Genomic DNA, 27,982 nt, shown 5'->3' with positions numbered 1-27,982 from the left:
TGTGTAGATAAATGTGTAATTTAATTGTAAATTTAGTAGTGACTCTGTTTATAGCATTTGTTATGGAACGGCAACATTGGAAAAAGCATATTATTTACATAATGCTGTGGGTAGACATGATGCCTGACCTGGATGTTGATATGACTTTAATGTATGACAAAATCAGGGAGACACTTTTAGTTGACATCTGTCTAAATGGATCTCTAACTGCCTTGAATCCTTTCATGCATTGATAGATGAATTCATGAATAGCCCACAGAGACAATAACTAGAATAAGCACATTGCAAAATAAAGCAGGTCACGCACATATACTGTATATAGCATCAAAGGCCTTTACAATTTGCTTGATATGCATTTTTTCCTCACTAACACTGTTCACATGCAGACCTGTACACCACAGATCAGCCAGGATGTGGTAGATGAGTCAGTTTTCTGCTCACAAAAGACAAATTTATACACAAAAGGAAATGACACCCAGAATAAGAAAACAGACATTTCACGAGAAACCTTTCATTTGTTAATTGCATTCTATAATTCAGGGAAAGCCACTGACTCAAATCCCACTCATTGCCATTTGTTTAATAGATTACTAACCTTCTATCAAGCTAGTGACACATTTGCACTGAGAACAATCACATACAGCTCTGGAAAAAATTAAGAGACCACATAAAAAAAAACCATTTATGGGTATGTGTCTGTGTAAAATCTAACTTTTGATATTCTCTTATGAACTATTGACCATGATTGATTGTCATTTCAAACTTCAAACTTCAATGCTACAAAATACCAAAAATACACAATCTCATTGTACATTGAATGGTGCAAACTAAACAAAGTAAATGTTTTTAAGAGTGTATAAATAACAATGTCTTCACTTAAGAAATGTCCAGTAACCCTGATTCTTCATCACAAAATATGAGGTTTCTCTTTTTTTTTTTTTTTTTCCAGAGCTGTATATTCTAAGAATGTTCATCCATTTTTGTCATCTTCACCATCATCAATCACCATTTCCCCCCTCAGCATTACAGAATGCCCCTGAAGTCAAGGCTGTTTGCAGATCTGCTGAAGTTGGGCAGCTGTTGACCTCTATGCTGCGGGAAGACATGCTGATGCCTGGATCTTGCTACGGCTCTTGCGGGTCTGTAGTGCTTTTTAAACTGCAGGAACACAGAAAACACGTTTAGTACAAATCCCTTGACATCTACTTAAAGCGTTAAAGCCTTGACCTAATTAAGAAAGCGGATCCATCGCTTAATCAGTTAGTTATTTTAGCGTAGTACTCACTCTTGTGCATTTCAATATCATTGCTCCAGTGAAGACGAACAACACGATGATGAACGTCGTCATGCTCAGGACAATCACGATGAGATCCATAACATGGCCGTTACATTGTTCCTGAGGATCCCTCTCTGTGAGGCAAAGGGATAGAAGGGGGTGTCAGTTGAATAATTGATTTACTTGCTTGTAGGGATGGGACGATGTACTGAAATTCAATATATTGCAATACAAAACTGTGACAATACGTTTTGTGGGGCAGAAAAATGTATCGTGATAAGCATATCGTCCCATCCCTACTTGCTTGAAATGTAAATTGATCATGTTCCAAAGGGTTACGTAACTATTTAACCTTCATCTTCTCTAAAACTCGAGTGACTGATTCTTCTCACCTCTGACAATTACCACGGTGCCATTGCTCTCAAGGCTTTCCTCCGTCGACGTGTGCGTATTGAAGTAACTCCACCTGCAGTAGTACACGTCCGTGTCCTCCGGCCCCAAGGGAGACAGCCGCAGGGTGAACCCGCAGCCCGGCCCGGTCCCCGGGTCTGGAACCACGTCGACTCGGTCCGCGAAGCCCAAGTGGACGGTCTTCTTGGTGACTCGGCCCTCCACCAAGGACACGTACACGACGCTTCTGTCGCCGTGGAAATAGCCCAGCAGGTAGAGCCCCATCGGGTCGGACAGCGACGTGGAGCACAGGATCTCAGCGGACGAGTTGACTCTCATCAGGGAGATGGCAGGCGGGTTTTGAGAAACTGTCGGGGAGAGATGGATTGTTACTGACGGGGGCGGTCTTACCATTAGGCAAGGGTAGGCGACTGCCTTAGGCCCCATAAAAGACAAGAATAGAGCCAATATAACTGTGTTTCTCATCAATTTAAAAGAAATCCCCTTATTGAAAAGCACCCCAATTGTTTCAATCTTGAGTCATGGCCACCATTTTGCCGCTACCTATTACCACTGCCTCCAAGCTCAGCCCCAACTTAAGGTAATGTATAGAAAGGATGGATTGAAAACAGTGAATGTTGGGACTCAGGGGGCCCCATATTTGTCTTTGCCCAGGGCCCCCAAATCACTAAGTCCGCCCCTGCACCCGAGGCAGTCATGCAAAGCACAGTGGAGAAGACGCATGAAGCATTTCCAGGCCATGTCTTCTGGAGAAACGTGAATAATATCTAATAAAATGCCAAAAAAACTGTCCTCATGAACTGGAAAACTAGACACAAACTAAACAGAACACAATGGTTAAACCTTCTTACAGAACATATTTCGATGGAAAAGCTCACAGCCTCTCTCCAAGATCAAACCCCATGCTTTGAAGCAACCTGGAACCCCTTTCTTTACGCACTGAACCTACCAACAGATCTGCCTGTGAACCAATGCCCACACATGAGGAACGCACACACACACACACACACACACCCACACACACACACACACACACACTATCTCTCTCTTTCTCAGTACTGCAAACCACTAGACTCTCAGAACCTAACCTGTTATTGTTATGGCTATTTTTATCATTATTCTATGTAGTAACAGCTGTTTCTTTTTTTTTATTCTTTCCCCTTTTCACTTTGCATCTGTCTGTCTGTCTGTCTGTCTGTCTGTCTGTCTCTTCCTTTTCACTTTCTTCCTCTCCTTTGTTATTGCTTATTCGGGGAAGAGGGAGGGCAGGGACTTCACCACTGTCTAATTATAGCTATATTCATCTATATTCACAATATATATATATATGACACTACCAGTCAAAAGTTTGGACACACCTGATTGAATGAACTGTTTTTCATTATCTTAAAGCCAACAGTGGAGTTGATGCCTATGTATGAATTTCTTTCCAAATATATTCCTTTGCCTTTTCATCAAGGCAAAGGGCGGCTACTTTAAAGAATCTAAAAATATAAGATCGTTTTGATTTGTTTAACACCTTTTTGTTCATTGCATAACTCAACATTTGTGTTCATTCACAGTTTTGATGTCTTTACTATTATTTTAAAATGTGGAAAATAGTAAAAAATAAAGAAAAATGTGGTGTGTCAAAACTTTTGACTGGTAGTGTATATTATATATAACAAAAAGACAAAAAAAACAACAACCTCAACTTCCTGCAGGTGCTATATGGTAATCGCATGAGAAGAGCTAAGAGATGCTCTCAGGACAAAAAACAAACTGAGGCTGCAAACAGGAAAAAGTGACTCAGACTTGTTGCTGAAGACAGCTTCCCTCCATCCCTTCCATTAACCCAAGACAAATCCACCCCTGCTCTCTCGCGCACTCACCTGTCCAGGGGTCGAGCAGCGCCCCGGCGGGCATGCACAGTAATGCCAACAGACAGCTCCACCAGTGACCTCTCATCCTGCGAGCTGGGCTGCAGGTCGGTTCCCTCTCGCGCACACTCTCTCTCTCTCACACACACACACACACTCTCGCACACTCTCACACACTCACCCCGACCCGACTGAGCTGGCCGCCTGCCAGATCGGGCTTTAAAAGAAGAGGTGTGACATATAGCCTATACCGTGCAGAGGAAGTGTGACTTGAACATTGTTTTTCTCTGTTACCATTTGTGGCATCGGTGGTTGTCAGCTGAGCGTGCGTCGGGCTGACTGTGCTGTAACACCTATCAGATGACTGATGCTGAAGCGTTTGATAATCATAAAACTTTATTGGAGCAGATGTTCCATGACGCATAACACTTTTATATACATTATATACACAGTGGTTATAAAAGGCATAACCTGCAGTGACTGTATACCCAACAGCATTACCCAAGGTGCATTTATTAATCCAATCAATCAATCAGAACTTTACAACCATTGCTCTGCTTTCACACTATAGTGTTAACAATACCACGCTATGCTTCTGATCTATCCACCGCCCACTTGTAGTGTTGCCAAGTGCAAACAAAGCTAATGCAGATTCTCCTGAGAAATTGAAACGAAATAAACAAATCAAACCCTAGTAAATTATGAAGAAACTTGTATAAAAAATCTCTCAGAAATGCATAGAAGGTAAACAAATAAATACAACACAAATGGGACTGAACAAAGCTGTTAAAAAGACAAAACTCTGACACAATAGGGCATGGTGGGTTTCCAGACAGTAGTAACGTAGAGTCTGCTTTTGTGAACAACAGATATATACATTTCTATCTACACTATGTACATACACATAGGCCTATGCAAAATCACACATCATGCGTTAGGTGTTCTGAAGCAGCTTCGCTCTCCGGGTCGGCGTCAGCATTGTAGGGGTGTCGTTGCGTCATTTTGTTCCAGACATGGCTGACCTTTCTCCTGCCTGTGTGAGCCAGGCATACCACAACACCCACAACAGCGAGGGTGACAGCAGTGCCAATCAGGGCAGCAGGCACGTTAGTTGACCCAGGGTGTGTGATGATTTTCTCTGACAAGATAAAGAATTTCTCTTATGAACCCACATTAAACCCACATTGTGAGTCTGAGCAATACTTCCAGGACTCAAAATGACAGTATATAGGCATGGAGAATAATCACGCACACATACAAATAATCACATAAACATGATAAGACATTTGCAAAAAAAAAGCCTTAAGACACTTACCAATGTTACCAATAATGTTAACTCGTACTGTGGCAGTAGAATATTCAGCACCACAGTCTGCTTCCATTGAGATGTAGTAAATTCCCTCCATGTCTTTTGTGACATTTGGTATGTTGAGATACAGCACGTGCGTAATGTCGTCCACTCCGCAGGTGCAGGTTTTGTTCTGTGTGTCTTTTTGCGCGTCTTTATTCATCTTGTAGGTGCAAACTTCGCTGCCACTTTCCTTACTGTCTTTATACCAGATAAACTGGAGAACTTCGCATTCACTGTTAATATTTGAGAAATTCATGGCACAGCATAGCGTCATGTCATCTCCAACTGTGGCCCCCACTGTACTGTTGCACTTCAGCGGCACTCCTGGAAGATAAACAGTGGCATTAATTGATATAGTGACTTGTTTCCGCTTCATACTGTATTTGCTGTAGTATATTTATTCCTGTAGAAGCGTCACGATTAACTGTTGGGTTACCTTGATCTGCTGAGGAGGCACTGCCTGGCAAAACGGCAGCAATAAAGAGCAAACACAGCTGGAGCATCCTGAAAGTCCCTCTGTCTTAGGGGAAATGGAAGAGGGGAAAGAACAGAAACCAAACAAAAGAGATAAATTAGGCCACTTTTCATTTCTGCTGCCCCACCTGAGTCTCACCAAACATGTATTTCAACTCCAAATTCACCATGTGTGGGGGAATAATGACATATGTTTAAGGGAGAGTGGGGGTTGGCTGGTACTTTCCACTCTCTGTTATGGCATAATACTTGTTTTAAGTATTTAACCTGCATGAAAGATTAAGATCGCAGCTGAAAACCAGGTCCATGACTGTCCCCATGGAAATGAGTGTGAGTGGTGTTGTACTTTATGTCATCCAGCTCCAACACGCTGCTGGTAGACACACAGCTAGTTGATATCCTGCTGCAGAGGAGGAAACTGTTTCCCCCTAAGCACCACGGCCACTTGTGAGGTTTAGAATTAAAACCCATTGAGACCAAGCCTGTGGTGTTTGTGTGATGATGTGTGATTTAAGTGAAGCCGAACTGTGTTTATATCTTGTTTGTTTACATGTGTATTGTTTATGAGCATCAGGTTGAAATCTATTCCAAGACCATTAAGTCCAAGCTTTGAGTCCTTTTAGGTGTTTTGTGTAATAAATGACACATTCAATTTTTTCAAAGCAGAGTTATTTGGATGAACTACATTTTTTATGGTTGTTACAATTAAATTGAATGTCTTTCATTGAGTATCAGATTTCTTCTACAATACAGGACTGATAAGTTGTCAGTAATCTGCATGCCATTTCCTATCTATCATAACTTCTGTGTTGTCTCATTATCTGTAGACTGGTAGTTATGACTAACCCATCAAACTCGGATTCCTACTAATCTTGAGATCAGTGAATAACTCTACAGCAAAATACTACAAACAGCTCACGCGAATGGATCAGGCCGGCAGCCCCGTTTTCCCTGATACCGAATCAGCCTTGTGACTCACTCATCTCCCACAAGGACAGCTTAAACTAACCCACACACACATACACGTAAACAGAGAAAGAAAAAAGTCAGGTACTTACAGTCCGCCTGAGAGAGTGCTTTCTGTCAAATGTGAGAACTGGGGAATGTTTCCCCGAGGATAAATCTGCTGCCTCTCCTCGCTACAGTGCAGCTCAGGTTTTCAACCCACACGTACACTTTGCCCCAGGGGAATTTCCTCCGGTATCTTGAAACCATTCACATGCTTGGGAAGATGAAAACATAGTTTCAACAATTCAAAGACAGAGCAGCAGAAAGAGAAAAAAAGAGAGGGAGAGGCAAAATCACATTACAGTCGTGGGAACAACCATCAGTCAATAAAGAACATACCTATGCGATCCTGTGCCTGTTCAAGTGGGGACGTGACTAGTAGGGAATGACTACCACCACACACACACACAAGGAAATGGCATTATGTTGTTGCAAATTCACTGTCAAGGACTCAAAACATTGGAATGTCATTTGCATTAAGACCGCTTCCAATCAGAATAATATATAATGCAATGGCTTTTATTGTAAGATTATGTCAAGTGCTTTCATATACGGTATGTTCATAGAGCATGTGAACATGTATATGCTCATGTACATGCATATGCTCTATGAACATGTTGACCCTTCACAAAAAGGATAACTTCCATTAAAAACTGCTGCAAACCAACGATCAATTGTTGCCAATGACGACCTGTAAACCCCTCAGTCACTTATGTCATGTTAACACTATGGGATTAACTCATCAACTTCACTTGAACAGGAGTTAGACATTAAGTGGGTTCATATTAAGAGCCACATCCATTCTAAGGCAGGCAGAGTCAAACATGAAAGCTAATAATGGGTCCAGTAATTCCCCTTCGAAATGACACCACACCTTCATTTCACTTGTTGGAATATTTTACTGCTCAACATGTATGACATGTATGATCTTGTAAAACAAAGAAAAAACACAAAACACATTAAAAATGCTATTTTGCTTGCGGAACAAGAACAAAAAGGCAAATGAAAGTGTCCAGTACCGTTTGGAAGAATTCATTTTGATTCTCCTTTGGGACGGATGAACAAAACACTGGGTCGGTAAACGCAGATAGGCAAAGACTTACATTGTATCAAGTCAGCAGTTTTTAGTGCATGTGGTAGAGACCTTTAACCTGTACTTCTTTTGACTATCACTGAGACAAGATGTAAGATTGTTGTACATGCGTTGCAATAGCAGTCAGGGTAAGACTGCTGCATGGAAGAGACTTTGGCCTCTCTTTCAGAATCATTTACAACAGGGACACGTCTAACACCTCCAACTAAAACAGCGGGTTTCATACGGGACATTTGTAGAATACAACAGGCTCCTGAATGTACATTCACTGTCCAACAGTTTGTTTCATAAGCTTCTCAAATGTTTTCTCAATGGTTTATTGCTCTGTAGATTGGCATAAATAGTTCAAACCTCCTACCGACCTACTTATGCCTCACACCTGTCTAGTGACCTTGTACCTAGTTTTTCATTAGTCAAGTCCCCATTGTACAAACAGCTTGTCAGCGCTATTGTCCTGTGCCGGGTAGATATGATATTGACATCAGTATCATTCTGCATAAAATGGTAGGTGTGTGGCTTTCTGGACTCTGGACCCGAATTCCCCCTCCAGGCTCCGATTTGGCACAGGAGATCCATCAGTTTTTGATTTTACAAGACATCACCCCCCTGTGGCAAAAAGGAAGAATGGCAGCTATCAAGCCTCCGGTTCTTTTCCACTGGCCCCGCAGTGCAGCCTGGTCCTCGGTCTTTAGATGTGCTTCCCGGCGCCAGCGTGAAGGAAGACCCGGCCCTCGCTGGGACCGGAGGCGACGACCTCAAACGCGCCCGGGCACATCTGTGTTTATCCTCACCACTGGATGTGCGGGGGCTGCGTGTGTATCTGACTCTGGTGCCGGTACTGGGTGTGTAGGAGCGCGCCGGCCTGCGGGGAGTCCTGGCCCTGCAGCCAGTCTTGGTAGAGGGTGTGCAGGGCGGGGTTGAGCTCCGGGAGGCGGACCGGCAGGCTGCTGTAGGCCTCCTCCATCTGCTGGACCAGGGTTCTATCCGCCCGGCCCGCCAGCTCGCCCTCCGCCTGACCGCGACCGCTCAGGCACCCTGAGGAGACGTGGGAGAGTTTCAGTGGAAGAGCAGAACTCCAAAAAGCCACCCAGCCAGCCAGTTAGTACAGTTTGGAGTAGGAAGAGGCAGAAAAAACACACTTCTGACAACAGTGGGACAAACATGGTGATTTCAATCAGTGGTTCTTCCTTTTTGGCTTGTGACCCCCCACCCCCCACCCACCCATCCTAGGCTGCATATGCAGAGTTGTAAACAGTTCACCCAGAGACTGATTTTCCCTTTTCAGGTCATTTCATTCGGTAATCGGAGGAGGCAGAGAGGCTGAAAACTATTCAGTATTTCTAAGAAAAGAACAAAAATCTGAGAAAAAACACACAAAAATAGACACGATAATGAATTTGTACAGTAGAAACATGTTTTTTTCCTGTCCCATAAATCATCTTGCAACCCCCGGGTTATGAGATAATTTTGGAGGGGCGCGAGGTGATTTATGGGAAAAAAACGAAAAATCTACTATAGAAATGAATGTGTATTTCTTTCAGATTTTTCCTCCAATTTTTTTCTTTTTTCCACGTGAAATTCTGAATAGTTTCCAGCCTCTCGGTCTCCTCTGATCATGAATCCAATGAAACAACCTGGAAAGGGGAAATCACTGGTCGGTCGAACTCATATGCAGCCTGTGACGGCAGGTTTGTGAGTAGGCGTGGCTTTGTTTTAAGGAGTCTACGGACCAAAGAGATCGAGAACCACTGGAGTTCGAGGCTGTGTGGATCTAAACACGTCCGCGTCACTGCCGGTAGTGGCGGTGTTACCTCCGGGGCAGGACAGCACCTCCACCAGCTGGTAAGGCACGCGGCCTTTCCTCATGCGGTGCACCAGCGTCTGGATGTTCCTGAAGCCGTAGACGGCGGCAAACTGCAGCAGCGTCTCCCCGTCCCGCTCCAGAGTCACCTCCTGGAAGTCCCGGTTCCTGCAGAACCAGAGGAGAGCTTTCAGACAAAAGTACATGCTCGCAAATCCGGAAGAATGCAAATGAATTGGGAATGCGGACATGGATGACACAGGGAAGACGGTTTGGACGATCAGATCTTCGAGGCGTTTTCTTGCTCTACCTGAATGCGGTCAGGTGGAAAGGGTTTTTTTTTCCCCCTGTGCGTTTCACCTGAGGGTCTTGTATGTGATCTCGTGGACGTCCAGACCGAAGAGCTCTTTGGCGGCGTGTTTGAACACGTGCTCCAGGAAGCCTTCGGAGCCGCGCCCCTCGTGTCTCACCACGCCCACGTCTCCAGCCTCTCCCAGCCTGCAGGACACAGGACAGTGCACCATAAAAAAAAACAACAACTGTGAGCTGCATTAATGCATACTACTTTGACACATGATTTATTTGTCTTCCCTTTAAAAATCGAGATAACTCAATTATGCCTCCGGTGCGTTTCTGTGTGCATGATCAGGGAAACCAAATAGTGTTGATGTCTTATGTTCTTGCCATTTTGCTTGATACAAAATATCAGTAGTGGGAATATTTTCTGTAATTTTTCACCTAAGATAGCTGTCAACTGATACAACTAATTATGTGGAAAACAAACCGAGGGATTTGGATAATCATCGTTTTTGGATAATTCTACTTCAATCTTATATTTAGAAGAGGCAATGACAAAAGTAACAACTTTTATAATAGTCATTTGTTAGTGGAAAGTAATATAACTGAGTAACATGTTACCACCCAGCACTGAATGCATGTCCAGTATATGTTACATACACACTGGCACATAGACATGCCGAAGCTCCAAGCTGAAACTAGTTAGCCCACTCACACATGGTCTAGTGGAACCGAGTCCAGCTCCCCCACTGACACCTTCCTCCGCTCCATCATGTAATAGATCTCCCCTGAAACACAGAACATCACTGTTGCTTTAACAGCTCCATATCACCCTCGGCTATTTCCACTTTGCATTGTGCAGGGTGTGCAAGAGCTCAATGGGAGGATGGCAAAAAAAAAAAAAAAAAAGCAGAAGGAGAAGTAAAATAAGAAAGCTCATGCTGTGTAAGAGGGACATAGGAAATGAGGAAATGAAGTAAGAAGTAAAACATGTGAGTCGGCAGAGGAAGAGAATGGGAGAGTAAGTGAGAGGAGTGAAACTAACTACAAAAATAGCTAATCTGACCTTGATTTTGTTTTGTAGCTTTTAAGTAATCCATTTTGTTTTTATCTTCTCTTTCACTGTGATGTATCGGTCTCAGTTTCACTATACTCCCAATTCTATGCATTACTTTTAATTACATTTTTAGCAATTTTATTTTCTTACTTTACTTATCTTATTTTACTTTTATTATTATTACTATTAATACATGATCCTGATTTTCATTATTGTGTTGTATGTCTTCTCGTTTTGTTTTGTGTTTTGTGTATTGCAATCTTGCACGAAAGGTGCTATATAAGTAATGTTTTATTGATTGATTGATTGATTGATTAATGACTGGGGGAGAGCATGAGAGATACATGTAGTCTAAAAGACAAATTAAAAGTATATTGGACTTGGGTCAAATAGCGTTTACAAATGCATTTCATGGTTTGTTTTAGTCTTCTCAGGTGCCAGATGAGAAGGGTTTGCCACACAGGACAATAAGTCAGAAAGTTCATGCAGTCACAGGAAGGTATTTGAAAGTTTAGCAGACTTTTCTGTGACTGACAACCTACCTGACCCTATCTGAAACAGCTATCTGGTAATCTATGCAGGTTAAAACAAACACTGAGAATGATTTGCAAAATACGATTTGGCTTGAGAGGGCTGAACCTGAGGTGAGGACACAGTCCACATCCCTGCTCTCCAGCAGGCTGCTGTAGAACTCCTCTCTGACCGCCTCCAGCTTCTTATCAAAGCAGGGAGCCACCACCACATGGTACAGCTTTTCTGGACTCAGCTTCTGCTAGGACACAGGACACAGAATCAGGAACTCACGATCTAATGACACAGATCCTCTCTTGCATAGCAGTCACTCTGATAAATGTGATGCTGGGCCGGAAGACAGAATTGTGCCGATAGCGACGGTACATGATCCACAGCTGACCTGCTGCTTGGAGAAGTAGTCTTTAACCAGACAGCCCATGATCTGCTGGGGAGACCGGGCCGTGCAGATGTGAGGGGTGACCAGGCTGCCCAGGACCCGCTCCGCATACCGGATCCACCCTGCAAACACACACACACAGTTTCTTCCTAGTGAGGTCCGGATTATGGTCCTCAAAAGTTTGCAAGTTTTTGTTTCTTGTAGGAAAATGTAGACAAAATAAAACAAGATAGTAAACAAGACAGATCATTACATTCCCATACATTTCATTCAAGGCGGATGGAGTGAGACAGAAATCTAGGTTTCCTGCTGTAACCCTAATATGCATCATTTCATGACTTTCCCATGCCTATCCATAACTAAAATGGAGTGATTCCACAACCTAAAAATGTTATTCCTTGCTGGTTTGTTAATGTTGTTTTTTTTCTAAAGGAGTAAACTGTCTGGTTTTCTGCTAAAGTTGGGTTTGCTGTGGAGAAAAACAGCTGAAAACCACCATCTAGTGCAATGAATGAAAGATGGAAAATGCATTCTGGTATATTCTTGTAAAGTGACCCATTCGTAAAATTCACTGTTATTCCCCGACTTCCCCAGAGAATTTATCAAATTCCCTGAATTTCCCCGTGAGGAATACAGGGAAAGTTTGGGAATACCATATTCCATGACCAATGGGAAGCCTAGAAATTGAAGGAACACCTGTAGATGTGTATGCATGAATTACTGAACGAGAAAACAAGAGGCCGAGAACATTCTCCTCTTGCTGCTCCTATCTCTGATGGAGGGAGTGGTGTGGGATGAGCTGCCTATCTTTCCCCACCAGCACTCCACTGCTATCTCTACTTCTAAAACAGGCGAGCAAAGAAGATAAAAATGGAGGCGAATATCAAGGTAGAGGGGGAAGGGAGGCGGTTGTTTATTTGGACAGAAAGCCAATCTGGCAGGTGGGGAATTAAAGAGAGGAGGGAGAGGAGAATAGAGGGAGGAGAGGCTAGGGAGGTGGGGGGAGTTAGGAAGGCGGTTTACCTGGGCAGGAGGAGGTGAACATGGGCAAGGCGTGGGAGTCATGGTGCCTCCTGCGGTACCTCTGGACAAACTCCTTCTGGCTCTCCAAGATGCTGAAGCCTGCCGCCAGAGTGGAGTCGAACACGTACTGCACTCCTGCAGAGGGAATGAGGGAGAGAGAGAGAGAGAGAGCAGCGGGGGAGAATGTCGAGCGTCCATGAGAGATACCGATGAGTAAGCGGCAGTTTCTCCACATACATAAAATAATACAGGAGGGAATCTGCAGGTTTCAGAAGGCCAAATTTAAGACTTTTTAAGACCTTTTTAAATTGGTATCTGGAATTGAATTGAAGACCAATTTAAAAACCAAAATAAAGAAACAAAACATGGCAAAACCAGCCTATTTCTGACTGAACAGACACCAGGAAATTCATTGTTAAGGGACATGAAGTTCAGTTGTATTTCGTAAAACATGTAGTACATTTGCATATTATACAACTAACCTTGCTCTGGGTGGACATGCAGTGCAAAGAAACCTGTCATTGCATGGTGAAACATATAAGACCTCTATAAATTTAAGACATTTACGGTATATATTTTTTAAGGCCTTGAATTTGGATATTTTAAGACTTTTTCGGGACACACAGATTCCCTGTATTATATCCTGACACAGATACACACATATATAGAAATTCTCACCCAGGCTCTTGAGGAAGCCGCACATTTTTTGGGCGGCCTCAGCAATGTCCAGGCCGAACTTGACCGCGAAGAAAGGCAGGGACTGCGGACACACCGACACCACCAGCACCTTGTGTTTGGACGCGTCGCACTTCTGCCGAGGACAGAGACACGACAGGGATGAGCAACGCTGTAAGGTATTGTAGAAAGTGCAGCGAGAAACAACTCCTGTGTCTGGGGTCCTGCATGGGCACCTTATTGAGGGCCAGAACCCGGTCCACTTCCTCCAGGCTCTGCTGAGAGATTTTCAGGCTCTCCTCCTCCGACACACAGCCCTCGCAGGACAGACAGGCGCTCAGCAACAACTGGGATCCTTCATTCACCTGCGGGAACGCAAAGCGGTTGTGGAGAGACCAGTTTGACATGCAAAACACAGGCAAATGTCAACCTGATTCCATGCACGAGCAAATCTGGAGGGAAACTGTAATAAGTGCGAGACGGCAAAGGAAAAACAGCAACATCACAATGGTCTTATCACCCCGAGTACAAGATTAAACAGTCATTACCTCTCCGTTGGCTTCATCCTTCTCCTGGTGGGAGCTGAGGCCTTCATCACTCTGCTTCTTGTTGCACTGGAAGCAAGAATCAGTAAGCAAATGCATCACTGGCAGCGAGAAACGGTTTTTGCAAATCCAACATGTCCCAGAAACCTGTTCATCTACAAACACACGGCTTTACTAGACAACACAGTTGCACTAATTCACCTGTTTGGTGCAATTCTCGCACTTCTCCTTGCGCTTGGCTATGTTGACCTCCGACATTCTTCTTGGCGGTTATCTGTGGATTGGAGAGGACAGGCAGATAGCATCACGACCGGCGTTCCAGCGTTGACCGTTCCCTCACAGCACACCTGCATGTTCTCTCTGCAGGACCGGCATGGCGACTGTGTCTGCAGCCTGCTGGTGTGTGTTGTTTTGTTAACTCCACCCCTCCTCTGACCGCCTCACTGTCCTATCAAAATCTGCCTGCTTATCACGACCACAGCAGGCGGCCAAGCTTTATAATGGTGGGAAATTGGCAATGAAGGGAAACGAGCTTCCTCTCATCAACATTAAACGGCTCACACTAATTACATACACAGTGCCAGCAGAAAAGAGCCACAAAGCCCATTACATCACATTATGGTTGTATGAGTCCAAACAAGACAGGCATGGGCTTGGAAGCTAGCATGGTGTAAAAAGCCAAATACTATCTCAGTCTCCCATGACATTTCATTATTGCCTGTGATAATTAAAGCCTGGCCTAGCTAGACACATCAATAATCAAATCCAACATAAATGCATCATACATTTAAGACACTGTGTAAAGTGTAATTATGTGAAAAATGCTGTTATGTAATGAAAAGATATGCTGTCATTACAGGCCTTTCTTCTGACAGCAGGGGATTTAGTCACTGGCACAATCTTGGCCTTAATTGGCCTTATTATAAACTGTACGATATGGGAGAAACCTACTACAGAGATAAAATGTTGAATTTTACAGTAACTCACCGGATGAATTCTATTGCACTGCTCTTTCAGACAAAGGCATGAAAAAAATGCAGAGGAGAGACAGAAGAACAGTCACTGCTAAAGGAGGACAGCACCACTGGATATAGCAAGGCAGGTGACTCAGTAGTTACTCAGCAATCTCTGAATCTCAAATGAACCCGTCTGTTGGCGGTGTCACCGTCACTGCCTGCACCTGACTCGGCAATTACTCAGAATCTACAAACTACTGCTATTAAACGAGTCGGAGCTTCCCACTATTCAGGGTAGTCTTGCCTCAGTATGTCCGACTCCATTGTGTCCCCCCGGCTCGGCGAGAGCGCTTGCGTAAAAATAAGCCAATGGAAACGGAATGGATATCCAATCCGGAAGCGAAGCGAGCGGATAGAGAAAACCCCCCCTCCTGGATAGAGAAGGGCTCACTAAATTTCAGGGGTTATAGTAGGGGGCTGACTTGCTGACTAAATTTCAGGGGGTTCAGTAGTACCGTACATCCCGTACCGTGTGTCGTCATCAAGCAGGCGTGGCAAAATGTTAATTTCGAGAGAGGTCAACGAGCACGCGCAGTGTAGTTGGAGTAGCTAGAAGCCCCACTGTTTTGTTTTTGTAACGCACATGCTGCAGCTTGCTATAGTAGTTCAACTTACAGTGTAGCATTAGTGCAGCTTCGACTTCGGTTTTTGCATTACATAATAGCTTCAGACGCCAAGTTTTTTTTATTGTTATTGTTTTTACTTTACACGGTCTCGCAATGAGTCAGGGCGTTTTTGTTTAGGTAGGAAATGATGTCTAGCCATACAGAGGAGCTGGATAAACCTGACCAGAGTTTTTCCGAAGGAGACTCCTCTTGTCTTAGTGAAGACTCGAGCGACGATGAAGAAGATGGTGAGCAGTAAGTTACTTTACAGCTTTATATTTTATTCACTAATTTCGCACTTCCAGTTAGCTATCATCTGGTTTATTACGCGAAGCTTCTAAGGATGATTCTGTACTATTCTGGTCTAACAAATAGGTGTGTAGATTGTGAATTATAGTTTAGCAGTTGGAATGAAGCTTTCTGAAATCCTTGAACACTTTTCTGTTACACGAGCAAAACACATTGTGTGAAAATATTTGCAATACAATATAAAATCTCACATTTGTGTGGCCTATCCCAGTTGTTTTAATTTGCATGTTTTAAACATGGCCACTACTCTTCTACGCCTCTTCCCTTCATAATATATATTCTCATTTTAATTGGTCAATTAAGTATTTATTCAACAATGGTAACATTTATTTTTTATCTCTCTGTTCCCCCTCAACAACCCTGTGTTTCTTAGGTCTCCTTTGCACTCTCGGTCACCCTCTCCTCTGTCATCAGAGAACCAGGAACCTCCTCCATGGCCCCAGCTCTCTCCTGCATCTACTCCTGTGAAGAAGCGATGCTGGCAGGCTGCTGTACCTCAGTGCTCCCCTCCACCAAGAGGGGGAGAAAGGTGGATGGATGACAGCGAGCCGGACACTCGCCCATCAGTCCACCCGTTCGCTCCGGCCAGAACACCTGGGCCACAGCTGGATTTTTCCAAGCAGTATTCTCCCTTGGAACTATTCCAGTTGACATTCTCTCGGAGTGTGATGCAGACAATTTGCATCAACACCAATAAGAAGGCTCAACAGAGACTAGACCAGGGAAAGAAATTTCCTTGGGACCTGCTGGAGCCACATGAGCTGTACCGGTTCTTTGGGTTGCTGATTAGCATGGGCCTTGTGAGGTGTCCAGAGACTCAGGACTACTGGAGCCGTGTGAGGTGTTACAACTTTCCTTTCCCTCGCACAGCCTTAAGCAGAACCCGGTTCGAGGCCATCTCCTGGGCTCTGCACATCAGTGACCCTGATGCGGACAAGCAGAACGATGCTCTGAAGGGCACAGAGGGGTACGACCGCCTTTTCCGGTTGCGTCCGCTCCTTGATGACGTAGTGGCCGCATGCGGGGCGTTTTACCAGCCGCGGCGGCAACTGTCTATCGATGAGCGGATGGTAGCCACCAAGGCTCGGATTGGATCGAAACGGTACATGAAGGCAAAACCTATAAAATGGGGCTTCAAACTGTTTGTTCTGTCCGATTTGTCAAATGGCTACACATGTGACTTCAGTATTTGCACAGGGAAACAGAAGTCATCAACTGGAAAGGGCGCGAGCTACGATGCTGTCATGAAACTCCTGACTCCGTCCCTTGGAACAGGGTACCAGGTGTACGTCGACAACCGGTACACCAGCACTACTCTCTTCCAGGATCTGCATGACATGCGGTTTGAAGCATGCAGGACCCACAGGGAGAAGAGGAAAGGCTATCCCGTTACCAAGGTGAACGACATGCCCAGGAATGCCGAGAAGGGTACAATGAAGTGGATACGGGAGGGTCAGATGCTGTATCTAAAATGGATGGACTCAAGGGAGGTCAAGATACGCTCCTCATTCCACACCGCGTTCCAGGGGGACACCATTGTGAGAAACATGCGAAACACCGATGGCACTTGGAGCCCCCGTCGTCCAGTTCCCACTGCAGTGAAGGACTACAACAAGTTCATCGGGGGTGTGGACTTGTCCGACGCCCTGCTGAAGTACTACAGCATCAGGCGGAAGACCGTCAAGTGGTACAAGGCCCTGCTGCAACACTTTATCGATATTGCGGTGGTGAACGGCTTCCTGCTGCAGAAGGAGCTCGCAGCACAGAAGCAGCAGAGACCGCTCAGTCACAAGCGCTTCCGGGAGTTGTTAGCCGAACAGCTGGTTGACTTTCAACCTGGCAGGACGTCCGCTGCTGCCTCTGGTCCTGCTGTGCCTGCTGCTCCCTCTGCTCCTCCCGCCTCTGTCTCTGGGTCTCGAGCCCCAGTCTCTGCCCCTCCTGCTGCTGCTCCCGGTGCTTCCGCCGCAAGCTCCGGTCCTCCCGCTGCTGCAGCTGGTGCTGTGGGTCCGAGTGCTGGATTCGGTTGCTTCCCAGTCCCCATCAACGACCCTAGCAAAATAGCTCGCTCCCAGAAGGCGACGGCAAACAGGCGGCGGTGTGTTCACTGCACTGCTCAGCGTGAGCATAATCTAACACCTTGGAAATGCTCAAAGTGCGATGTATCGCTCTGTCTGATCATGGACCGGAACTGCTTTCTAGAATGGCACATAGACAAGGCACAGAAGTAGCAACCCCACCCCCCACATTGTGTTTGGTCTTTTTTTTTTTCAAGCCTTTTTGGACCCTGCCAGTTTACTTTTTGTGATTTGGAACTTGAGTACTATAAATTTGACTATTTGATTCAGCGGCCTGTTTTTATTTTATGTAAGAAAACTTGTGGACATTAGATTTCATGCCTGCAGAGCTCCGAGTCCACCTTAGTTCTAGCTGATATATGTATATACTGTAGTCCTAGTTGATTGTATGTATATAGTTCTACTTGATGTATGTACATAGTTCTAGTTGATGATTGTATAAAGTTTTTGCCTCCTAAAATCCAACCCCAACGTCCCCGTCATAGGAGGTGGAAACAGGATAGAGGACAGGATTGACAAGCTCCTGGTAGGATATATTTACATCAGGTTCAGTGTGTTTCTACGGGTGCTAAGAGCTTTTTGCTATATCTGTCTACGTAGAAACATATCAAAATAACATCTTAAAATCTAAAACTTGATTTTAGTTGTCCGTTTTTAATGTTTTTTTTTTTCATTTTATGTACATTAGTTGTTGAAAATAGGTATCACATACTGGATTTCTGTGAAATCTGACTGCTTTGTCAATATGGTGCTCTAAAGAAGCTTTGAACCATAATTGTACCATTTTATAGTTTTTCAGATAAAGAACTTTTTTAACACTTGTTGGCCTAGTTGAATTGGCCCTTTGCCTTGACAGCAATGAATCACTGAGAGCAGGTCTTTCACTACTGATTGTGATTTTACATTATAGAGAATATTATGACATGAAGCCCCTGGTGCCAAAGACAGGTGTATAATAAAATTAACATGAATCACTGAGAACAGGTGTTTCACTACTGATTGTGGTTTTACATTATAAAAAACATTTGGACACGAAGCCCAAAGACAGGTATTTGGTGTTAGAGAATTAATATGAATCACTGAGAGCAGGTGTTTCACTATTGATTGTGGTTTAACATTACAGAGAGCATTATGACATGAAGCCCCTGGGGCCACAGACAGGTATTTCATTCCTCTGTATCATTACACATAGAGAACACTGACATCATATGCCTGAGGCTGATGACAGGTGTTAGATAATGCAGCTAAAATGCACTCTCAAATGCACTTGACTTGTACGCTATCGACCAGTATTCTGTTTTCAAAGGTGATATGGTCATAAAATTATGGGAAATCACTGTGAGAAAGGTATAATATAATGCTAAAGACATATAATGAATATAGAACCTCTTTGCATAAAAGTAGCAAGCTAAGCTAACATTTAAACAGTGAGGCTTCCAGTTACTCCAACTACACTGCGCATGATCGTTGAACTCTCGATATTAACATTTTTTGCCACGCCTGCTTGATGACGACACATTGATGACGCTGCCCTGAAGTGAGGCAACATTGCCTACAAGGAAGAAACCTTTCTATCACCTCTTGCCTCCGACTCAGCCTGCCATCCAGTATTTGAGTTTCAACGAAATGTAGAGCGTGTAGAGGACGTGGAAAAGACAAAACGATAGCTAACAAACTAATGCTAGTACAAATTAACAGCTTCAGTCTATGCAAGAGACTGAAAACGTTAATTTAAATTAGAAATATGAAAAAAAAAATAACTTCCTGTCAAAACATAAGTTTTCAGTAATAATAACCTACTAAATACAAAAGACAAAATAAAGAATATATTTAAGAAGGTGTCTTTAGTAAACGAAAATTTTTTTCTCAAAAAGTTATCGTTTTCTACTACCAAATAGATAATTGTTTTTTTTTATTTCTCAAAATGACTTATTTTGTGCTTTTATTTTGAAGGCAAGATCGAAAGTGAACGTGCCATTCATCCAATCAGTGTTGTCGTATCCAGGAAGGAAGTAACACCCACTCCGGACAGTGGTTGCTGTAACATGAATTGAACTTCCTTATATTTCAACTCATATGTTTCCTTGTGCTATTGCTCTGTTGGCGAGTCGACTTGGCAAAAAGTTGAAGAGTGTAAGGTAAGCGATACAAAATGTGTCATTGTTCATATCTTTGTACAGCCGTGGTGAAGCTGTGGTGTGTGGGGAGTAATCAGTCTCATCCATCACATCCCATCATCATCATCATCATCCTTCTCATCTTGTTGAGCTTTCTGCTATGATTAAGGTAGATTTAGGGCTATTATCTCTGTAATCACCTCAAACCTCACAATATTAAACATATCTTGAATATTAAACTTGTTATAGGCCAGATGTGGGTAAATTGACTTGAATTGAGCAATATCTTCTACTCAAATCCTCATGCAATAGCAGAATTTTTTACCCATCTAGCATGACGTTGCGTGACGTGACGTTTTGTGGTAATCTGAAAAGCAAATTCATGCTAGTGCATTTTACTAATAACCATCAGTTTTAAACCAATGCAGTTATTTACCTGCATAAAAAATCTACTGTCCATGGTCAACAATCTACTGGTCAGCTTGAGTGAGTGTGAAGTGCTAATTTCCTATCTTTGGCCTGTGTTTTCAGATGGGATACATGACAGTAGAGGAGCAAAGCTCCACCCTGCTCCATCTGAAGAGATCCCCGGGGATTCGCTCCTGGTCTCTCCTTGTTGGTCAGTATGAGTGTGTGTGTGTGTGTGTGTGTGTGTGTGACTTACATACTGTTACAACTGAATGCCAAACAGCAAACACCACTACTGTTCATACTAGCTATTGACCTAAAACGTCCCAAACTGACCCAGCCACCATTCCCAATATGTAAAACGGCTCTATCTCCTTGTCCCTATATTGATAGTATTCTGTTACATCACCACATGGCCATCTTGGTAGGAAAGTAACAGGTAATTGTAATAAATTAACAGGTGATTATAACCAAATGATAGCCACAACCAATGAGCTGTGGTTATAGTAAAGCACCATATTGGTAGGAAATGCATGTGGCATCATGGGAATACTATGAATTGCTTCCAAAATACTTAATTTCTCATTTGATTTTCAGGTATAGCATCTGTTGGCTTGGCGGCTGCATACTACAGCTCAGGTACACAAACTGGATTCACCACCATTTATTCACCAATTTGCATCCTATCATCCATATCCCCATCCACGTTTGCTGAGTGCGTCTCACTCCTGTTTCCCTTCTGACAGACAGCGTCCTGTGGAAGCTTTTCTACGTGACCGGCTGTGTGTTTGTGGCCATGCAGAACATGGAGGAATGGGAGGAGGCCGTGTTCGACAAAACCAAGAACCTGATTGAGCTCAAGACCATTAGCCTGTACGCCTTAGTCCTGACCTTATGGAGGAGAGGGCACGAGAAAGGTCAGTAGCATCAGAGAGCGGCTCAGCAGGTTCAGTACCTCTAATACATTTCATAACTTCACATGTGGTACAAGTGTTTTTCCAAACCATCTCTCTCTGTTGCTGTGGATCTGTCAGTGGTGCTGGACCTGACACACCTGCGGGACGTCTCTGTCCAGGAGGAGAAGGTTCGCTATCTGGGGCGGGGCTACCTGCTGGTGCTGCGATTGGCTACGGGCCTCTCCTACCCCCTCACCCAGAGCGCCACCCTGGGGGGACGCAGGTAGGACACTGGGCCTAGTAGGCTGATATATGGGGCAGATATTGTCCTTTTATTAAAAATCAGATACCAGCCAGTCAGTGTCGTCCACCTCTGATATGTTGGATACAATGCAGTTTATTTCATTACATATTTACTGTAGAATTGATCAATGCTACACTGGTTGTCTATGGGAAGTCCTTAACCTGAGCTGATTCTAATGCAACATTTTGATCGGATCCCACACAAGCAGCATGAACATGTTTATTATTATTATTATTATTAAGACAAGATTAATCTTAATTGATTAGATCACTATAGCAGCAAAAGTAATTGCATACAACAGTGAAAAAGAAAACCGTGTAAGCGCACAAATAGCATAGAAAAATATGCAATAAGAGTAGTAGAAATTATAAAACAATAAAACAGACGATAAACAATTGTAGCGTTATGTAATCATATACTGCCGACAATTCCAACACGTTAAGTAGACTGTATGAGTGGGAAGTATGGGAAAGAGCATGGATTATCAACATTCATGGATTTACTTGCAACTTGTATATACAGATGCTACTACTAGTCTCAACTGCTTTCTTAAATTTGGATTATTCTTCTTATTTTCCTGGGTTTCACTGGAGAATTTTTTGCGTCCCATGCTGTTACAGAGGCTTTTCCACAAAATCCTGGAGTAAACAGTGAACACTTTTGGCATGAAAACGATCAAATCTAAAGAAACCGTCTCTGTATATATATATTATTTTCACATTCCGTGTCTTCTCCGTCAGCGACGTGGAGGCCGTGGCGGTGTTGCTGAAGCGCTTCCTGGGGCTGGAGGAGCTGCAGCGACGCTGGCAGCAGGAGGCGGAGGCCGAGTTTGGGGAGGGGGAGGAGGAGGAGGAGGAGGAGGAGGAGGAGGAGGACGGGGGGGAGGGGGAGGAGGATTTTCTGGACCACAGCAGTGATTCGGAAGATGAAGCAGACGAACACTGACACTTCACAGAGGGTGTTGTTTTGGGTGATGCCGTCATTCCACCTGGGGGGGTAACGTCCACCTGCAATATAAACGGAATACTGTAAGCATGTGCATTGAAGCAGCAAGGATATTACCTCTTTTTTAGTATTTCCTTATTGTTTCCTTACAAACTCCCTTCCTCCCATGTCTTTTTTTTATAATATGGCAGGTTACAACAGTCTATAGAATTGGGATACAAAATTTGGGATTGAAAATCTGTTAACATTTTGTCATACAAAGTTTCATATATCAGTGTGAAGAAAATAGAGTTTTTGAGGACCATTCAAACACAGCTGCTATTACTTTACTGTTAATGTTGATCTCTGTAAATGAATATCATGTGTAAGCGTTTTGGATTTAACGACCATCTGAGAATCCTCCTCTAGACGACAGACTCACTGTGCCTTCTTCCTACTGAACTGTGATAAGTGTTTATGTGGAGGAGTCAATGGAAGTGTGCATGTTTTCCCACGGTAAAAAAGGGAACGCCGGTGTTTTCCGGACCACCCAGTTGATAATCACCTTTTGCTTGTTTATTCATACCAACCCGCACTCCAGATGCGCGCATGCGACTGTAAACTATAATCAAGCGTGAAGGATTTTCACGGCTCAATCAAGAGAGTGAATTACATGTGAAAGGTATAATGTTTTTGCCTGTCGCTGTTTGTCCATCTGTCTGTGTGTTAACATTTATACACTCTTTTCTGTTTTTGTAAACCAAAGAGTGAATCTCAGGCAAACACTTATTTTTTTTTTTTGGGTTGTTTTTTGTCGACAAGAGTACTGAATCAGGGCTCTGGCATGTGTGAGTGTTTTTTTTACTTGGATACACTTGCAGGAATTACATAAAAGTGTTTTGTATGTAAAGGTTGAGTCCTTTTATCATAATTCTTTGTTTTCTTTGCTGCATATATCACACATATACACCATTTGGACATGCACAAGCACAAAATCACTCCCGGTCTCCCATCATGATTCCCACACTCACTTGGACATCAAATTCAAGGGTTTTTTCAATGGCTTTCAATGTCTTGTTTGGAAAAATTAAAGGATTTAACATCATAGAGGCCTCATTTATAACTCATGATCTTGTCAAGTCAAGAAATCATGGAAAATTGATCCAGTTGAAGTGTTGATCCTGGGACAGCTGAGGCATACATATGAATTTGGGTGCTGTGTTTTAATAAAAAAAAAAATCAACTACTTAAAAGGCCCTTCATTTTCAAAAACGTTTAAGGCCTTATTTATCTCAAATCCACAAATTAAAGTATTTTTAAGGCCAGTGTGAACCGTGTCCCATTCCAGCACTAGTTGCAGAATTAAGGGGACACCTGAACTTTTATCCTTTACCCCCTAATGTCCCTCTGCAGACCCCGTACCATTCATCCTCCCAGCCCGGACATCAGGGTCTCTCTTATTGGGGAGCCAGAGACGGCACCATCTCCACTAGACAGGCTGTGATCTCCTCTGTGATCCTCCGCAGGGGAGCCGAGACGGGGCCGACGTGCTGCTCTATCCACTCCTGGGCCGTAGAGTCTGGGTACAGAAGCACCATCTCCCCCCTCACTGCCTCCACCTTCTGCTCCAACACAGTCAGCAGCCTGAGGACAGACGGACAGGGGAAGAGGTCATACAAATAAGAAAGGATGGGTGTATGAGTAGAACCTCGTGAGAGTGGGACACAATGCACGCTATCTGCAGGTTTCAGAAAGCCAAATTTAAGACTTAAACACTTTTTTTTAATGCTACCTGGAATTGAATTTAAACAAAACAAACTAACAAACTAATGAAAGTTCTAAAACTAGAAATGAGCAATAATTTAAGACTTTTTAATTCGAAAAAGGAGACAGAGATTCAGGCTCACATTGTCGCTTGACTCTGAATCTGCATGGTGATAAGAGGGTTGACCATCTTCCTCTGTCGGTGGTAGGGAGTGAACCATCCTCTTACAAACCTACAGTAGCACAGAAGAAGTTTGCATTAAAGCATGATTTCTGGCTATTTGTGACAAGTTTGTGGTAGATGAAAATAAGATTTTATGATCATTGCGTATAACTCACATGTTGCTTTCAAAATAGCGCATGTCCTCCGAGTTCAGCAGTGATGTGAGCTCCACAACCAACTCAGCCAGCCGCCTTCCCGCAAACAGCGAGTCACCCGCTGAAGCCCTGAGACACCAGCAAAATCCAGTCAGGCTGCAGATACTCATATCAAATTCAACACTAATATGTCAGTACGGTTAATGAAACAGTCAGGGTGCTGGGTCTCACCTCTGCATGGCCTCCACCTCCACAGAGGATATGCCCAGGCTCTTGGTCACCTTGCTTTGAGCCTCAGCACTGAACTGGCCGTGGATGAGGGTCTGGAGACAGGCTGCTAGTGACGGGAGAGCCAGCGGCATCAGCTCACACAGAACAGACAGATGGTCGTACCTGGCATTGGGGAAAAAATGGACCAGGTAAAAACGGCATTTATTACACAATGGACATATTATAAACAGACAGATCGACTGTCTCTAGACCTCCACCTCCCCCATATTAGCACTCACAAAGTACAAAAAGTTGCGTAAAAACTGATAATGCGTTGAAAAGCTACCATCAACCTGGCTAATAACTATAACCCTGATCATCTCCTTTGGTTCATACCTTTGCCAGCCTGTGAGTGCGATGCCCTGCAGGTTGATGGCAGCGGGGGCGGAGGCTGCCACCTTCAGCCACTGCAGGTGGTTGTCCACATGCCTCTGGGTGCCGGTCACACTGCTGTGGACGCTGGTGGAGCCTTTAAAGGAGCTGGCTGCCCACAGCTCTGACAGACCGGCACTGTGGTACTTCTCCAGCAGAGACACTGGAGAGCACAGTTGAAGGATTGATATACATCACTATCCATGTTATCAACGACATTGAAGTACAAAGGTTACGTAAAATTAATAACGCATTAGTGACCAAATGAAGCAGTTCTTACCAGTGTTGTCCACATCCAGTGTAGGGTTGTAGTCCCACAACATGGGCTGGACTAGTCCTACTAGACCACTGGCTGTCACATGAACAACAATAGAAAGAGTATTAGTGCATTAATACCACCAAACGCAGTGGTTCCAAAAGGGGGGTTCAGGGACCAGCAGGGGTTCTTGAGAGGCTTCCTGCAGGTCCCCAGCAAAATGAGGAATAGTTTAATTTAGCTATTACTTCCATCCCTAGAAGTTAGCCCAATTGACCTTATTCACACAGCGGCCATTTTGAATACTCAGTGGCATATATACAGTATGTAAAACTAGCGTTACTTCAACACATAATGGAGGACTTCAGATAGACTCAACAGTTATCAAATTAGCTAGCAGGGAAGTTAGCTAGTTTACTAGTTAGTACTAGTTAGCTAAATACGCTAGACTCTGGTAGCTAGCAATAATAGTCCAAATAATGTGAACCTGAGATCCATTTATTTTAATGTTTTTCAATTGGTATCTGTGAAATGATAAATGTATATGATGTGCATCTTAGTACACAACAGTAGGACAGAGCTGAACTTGCTCTTACTTTCCCACCCTGAGTGCTCAAAATGGCCGCTGTGTGCATAAGGCATAGGAATAAGGTCAATAAGGGAATGTATGAGGATGACTGTATGTGATCATAGGTTTCGCTCCCCCCACTGTTATCTGCCCACCTAAAGTATAGACAGTTATATAATTCATATCTGGTTTTCAGATTGGTTCTTTAGGGTTCCTTCTTCTTATTACATGAAGTCCATGGTTAAATGTGACTCTATTCCCCCCTCACCTTTCAGTGTGTCGTGGCTCATCCCTCTCAGCATGTCGTCCCACATGATGACGTTCAGGTGAGGCCACGCCTCCTTGGCGGCCTTGGCCACCCTGGTCACATGACTCAGGAAAAGTTTCTCCACTGTGTGTCCAGGCGAGGCCAGCCAGAGTTTTGACTCCTCCCCCTCACCTAGCAGATACACCTGAGGAAGGGAGACGGCGTGAGAAGTCGCTGTGGACCTAGGCTGCACATGGGCATTCTCTTCACTGTTTATCTCTCCGATTTGGGTTCAAGAGACTAGTCCTCACCTCATCTGCTCCAATGTGCAGTGTCTGTAGGCCCGGGTGCAGCTCCACCACCTGCCTCAGCATCTCCATCACCAGCCGCACCCCTTCCTCTCTGTGGGGATTCAGGGTGCCCAGACAGTGGGCCACCTCTCTCAGGCGCCCCAGCGACTGATGCTTCATCACAAACTACAACAGAGAGAGATGGGAGTACCATGTTGATAGTTACAACCAGTTCTAAACATCAGAAGAGTGGCTGCCTCACCTCCATGTGACCGAACGTCTGCACCAGCGGGATGACCTCCAACCCCTTGGATTTGGCAACATCCTGGATGGACAAGACTTCCTCACGGCTGAAAGGAGTATATAAATAAACAGCCGGAAACAATTTAGTCCCCATATCCAAGATTAGTAATTTTTCCAAAGCGTCTTTATGACAGGACAAGCTTGCGCATAAAGCGTTATCTCTGTAGCGCACAGGAGGTTCAGTCGAGACAAGGATTTACAGTTTTATTACAGGATCTGATAAAAAGCACATACACACACACACACACACGCACACAAACAGGAATAACCATCAGATGAGCATATAAATGTGGGCAATATCCCTGATAAGGAGGGGAATGAGCAATGTCCGGTGTTTGTGCGTGCGTGTGTGTGTGTGTGTGTCCACCTGTAGGCGGGGTGTGCTGTGGCCTGCAGCAGGTTCAGCTCGCCCCCATAAGGAAACATGTCCTCATACTCCACCAGCAGGCCATCAGCTCCCAGTTGAGAGAACAGCTCAATCAGCTGAGGAAATACAAGACACAGGAGTCATTAACAGTATAAACAGACTGACACATGTTTAAACGAGTGCTGCAGTAGTTTCTTACCTTGTGAAGGTATTCAATTCTTGGAGGGGCACCTTTCAAATCCAGGTGAACTAGTTTCTTTCCTTTGGGCCATGGGGGAAACTTCATTCTGGCTCAAATCCTTTACAGGCAGCAAGTAGATATCTTACAATATCTTGGAAGAGGTCATATGCAGTTTAATTAAGTAGGCTATTTACTGCTGCACAGGTGTGTATGTGTGTGTGTTTATGTGTGCAGGAGCATCTGTTGGACTCACCAGGAATGCAGAGACCGCACCAGACTACCAGAAAGTGGAAATGACTTTTATGTTATAATGAAGATAGCGAGTTGGATCACATTCCGCACAAGAGACGATGTGAGTGTCAGTCGCTTTCACTTGTTTCAAAACATAACGCCCTGATGTAGGCAATCGATTAGTTCTGTATCAGCTGACAGAGCAATCGATGAGCGTACGCATTTTATAACGTTTTCTTTTTTTGTGCAGTCTAGTGAAGACTGTCAAACAGTATAGTATAGTATAGTATAGTGTAGTATAGTATAGTATAGTATAGTAGGGCCTACCGACGCTTGTATTATTTCTGTAATTCTGTGTGTATTTTCTGCAGCCAGGCGCTT

At 44.0% G+C, this 27,982-nt stretch overlaps 5 protein-coding genes across 9 annotated transcripts; 2 read left to right on the top strand and 3 right to left on the bottom strand.

Moving 5' to 3' along the window:
- Positions 1-41: 41 nt before the first annotated feature.
- On the bottom strand, positions 42-3,724 carry LOC139662798 (uncharacterized). Its single transcript, XM_071541516.1, has 4 exons — positions 3,559-3,724; positions 1,669-2,034; positions 1,286-1,410; positions 42-1,158 (listed from the first exon to the last, which is right to left on the bottom strand). The coding sequence occupies exons 1-4, from the start codon at positions 3,632-3,634 to the stop codon at positions 1,024-1,026; spliced, it is 702 nt and encodes a 233-aa protein (XP_071397617.1). The 5' UTR covers positions 3,635-3,724; the 3' UTR covers positions 42-1,023.
- A 213-nt stretch (positions 3,725-3,937) lies between these two features.
- narf (nuclear prelamin A recognition factor) lies at positions 3,938-15,240 on the bottom strand. 4 transcript variants are annotated; one of them, XM_071541508.1, is made up of 16 exons: positions 14,768-15,240; positions 13,982-14,054; positions 13,784-13,849; positions 13,472-13,600; positions 13,239-13,371; positions 12,561-12,695; positions 11,541-11,659; positions 11,267-11,396; positions 10,286-10,358; positions 9,634-9,771; positions 9,284-9,441; positions 6,719-8,507; positions 6,430-6,593; positions 5,334-5,413; positions 4,862-5,221; positions 3,938-4,684 (listed from the first exon to the last, which is right to left on the bottom strand). In XM_071541508.1, exons 2-12 carry the CDS (start codon positions 14,036-14,038, stop codon positions 8,260-8,262), a joined length of 1,386 nt encoding a protein of 461 aa, XP_071397609.1. In that variant the 5' UTR covers positions 14,039-14,054; positions 14,768-15,240; the 3' UTR covers positions 3,938-4,684; positions 4,862-5,221; positions 5,334-5,413; positions 6,430-6,593; positions 6,719-8,259. The 4 variants fall into 4 exon arrangements, with proteins under 4 accessions (XP_071397609.1, XP_071397607.1, XP_071397606.1 ...); XM_071541506.1 differs by lacking the exon at positions 14,768-15,240 and having other exon boundaries at positions 5,334-5,417; positions 13,982-14,233; XM_071541505.1 differs by lacking the exon at positions 14,768-15,240 and having other exon boundaries at positions 13,982-14,233.
- A 200-nt stretch (positions 15,241-15,440) lies between these two features.
- On the top strand, positions 15,441-17,938 carry LOC139662781 (piggyBac transposable element-derived protein 4-like). Its single transcript, XM_071541490.1, has 2 exons — positions 15,441-15,656; positions 16,084-17,938. Exons 1-2 carry the CDS (start codon positions 15,547-15,549, stop codon positions 17,936-17,938), a joined length of 1,965 nt encoding a protein of 654 aa, XP_071397591.1. The 5' UTR covers positions 15,441-15,546.
- Positions 17,939-19,765: 1,827 nt separating this feature from the next.
- Positions 19,766-23,666, top strand: cybc1 (cytochrome b-245 chaperone 1). Its single transcript, XM_071541517.1, has 6 exons — positions 19,766-19,923; positions 20,434-20,521; positions 20,908-20,949; positions 21,057-21,227; positions 21,345-21,489; positions 22,251-23,666. Exons 2-6 carry the CDS (start codon positions 20,434-20,436, stop codon positions 22,453-22,455), a joined length of 651 nt encoding a protein of 216 aa, XP_071397618.1. The 5' UTR covers positions 19,766-19,923; the 3' UTR covers positions 22,456-23,666.
- On the bottom strand, positions 22,379-27,955 carry hexd (hexosaminidase d). 2 transcript variants are annotated; one of them, XM_071541503.1, is made up of 13 exons: positions 27,624-27,955; positions 27,389-27,521; positions 27,190-27,305; positions 26,782-26,869; positions 26,541-26,705; positions 26,251-26,434; positions 25,439-25,510; positions 25,123-25,321; positions 24,748-24,909; positions 24,538-24,645; positions 24,342-24,431; positions 23,857-24,078; positions 22,379-22,517 (listed from the first exon to the last, which is right to left on the bottom strand). In XM_071541503.1, exons 2-12 carry the CDS (start codon positions 27,473-27,475, stop codon positions 23,892-23,894), a joined length of 1,458 nt encoding a protein of 485 aa, XP_071397604.1. In that variant the 5' UTR covers positions 27,476-27,521; positions 27,624-27,955; the 3' UTR covers positions 22,379-22,517; positions 23,857-23,891. The 2 variants fall into 2 exon arrangements, with proteins under 2 accessions (XP_071397604.1, XP_071397605.1); XM_071541504.1 differs by having other exon boundaries at positions 27,389-27,488.
- Positions 27,956-27,982: the final 27 nt, after the last annotated feature.

The sequence above is a fragment of the Centroberyx affinis genome, unplaced genomic scaffold (genome assembly GCF_046629955.1).
Source record: "Centroberyx affinis isolate AG114_WGS23_722 - 3 ecotype Tasmania unplaced genomic scaffold, CSIRO-AGI_Caff_v1 ptg003894l_1, whole genome shotgun sequence".
NCBI classification, from domain to species: Eukaryota; Metazoa; Chordata; class Actinopteri; order Beryciformes; family Berycidae; genus Centroberyx; species Centroberyx affinis.
The sequence above is the reverse complement of the archived record's forward strand: the minus strand, read 5'-3'. Positions and strand labels throughout refer to the sequence as shown.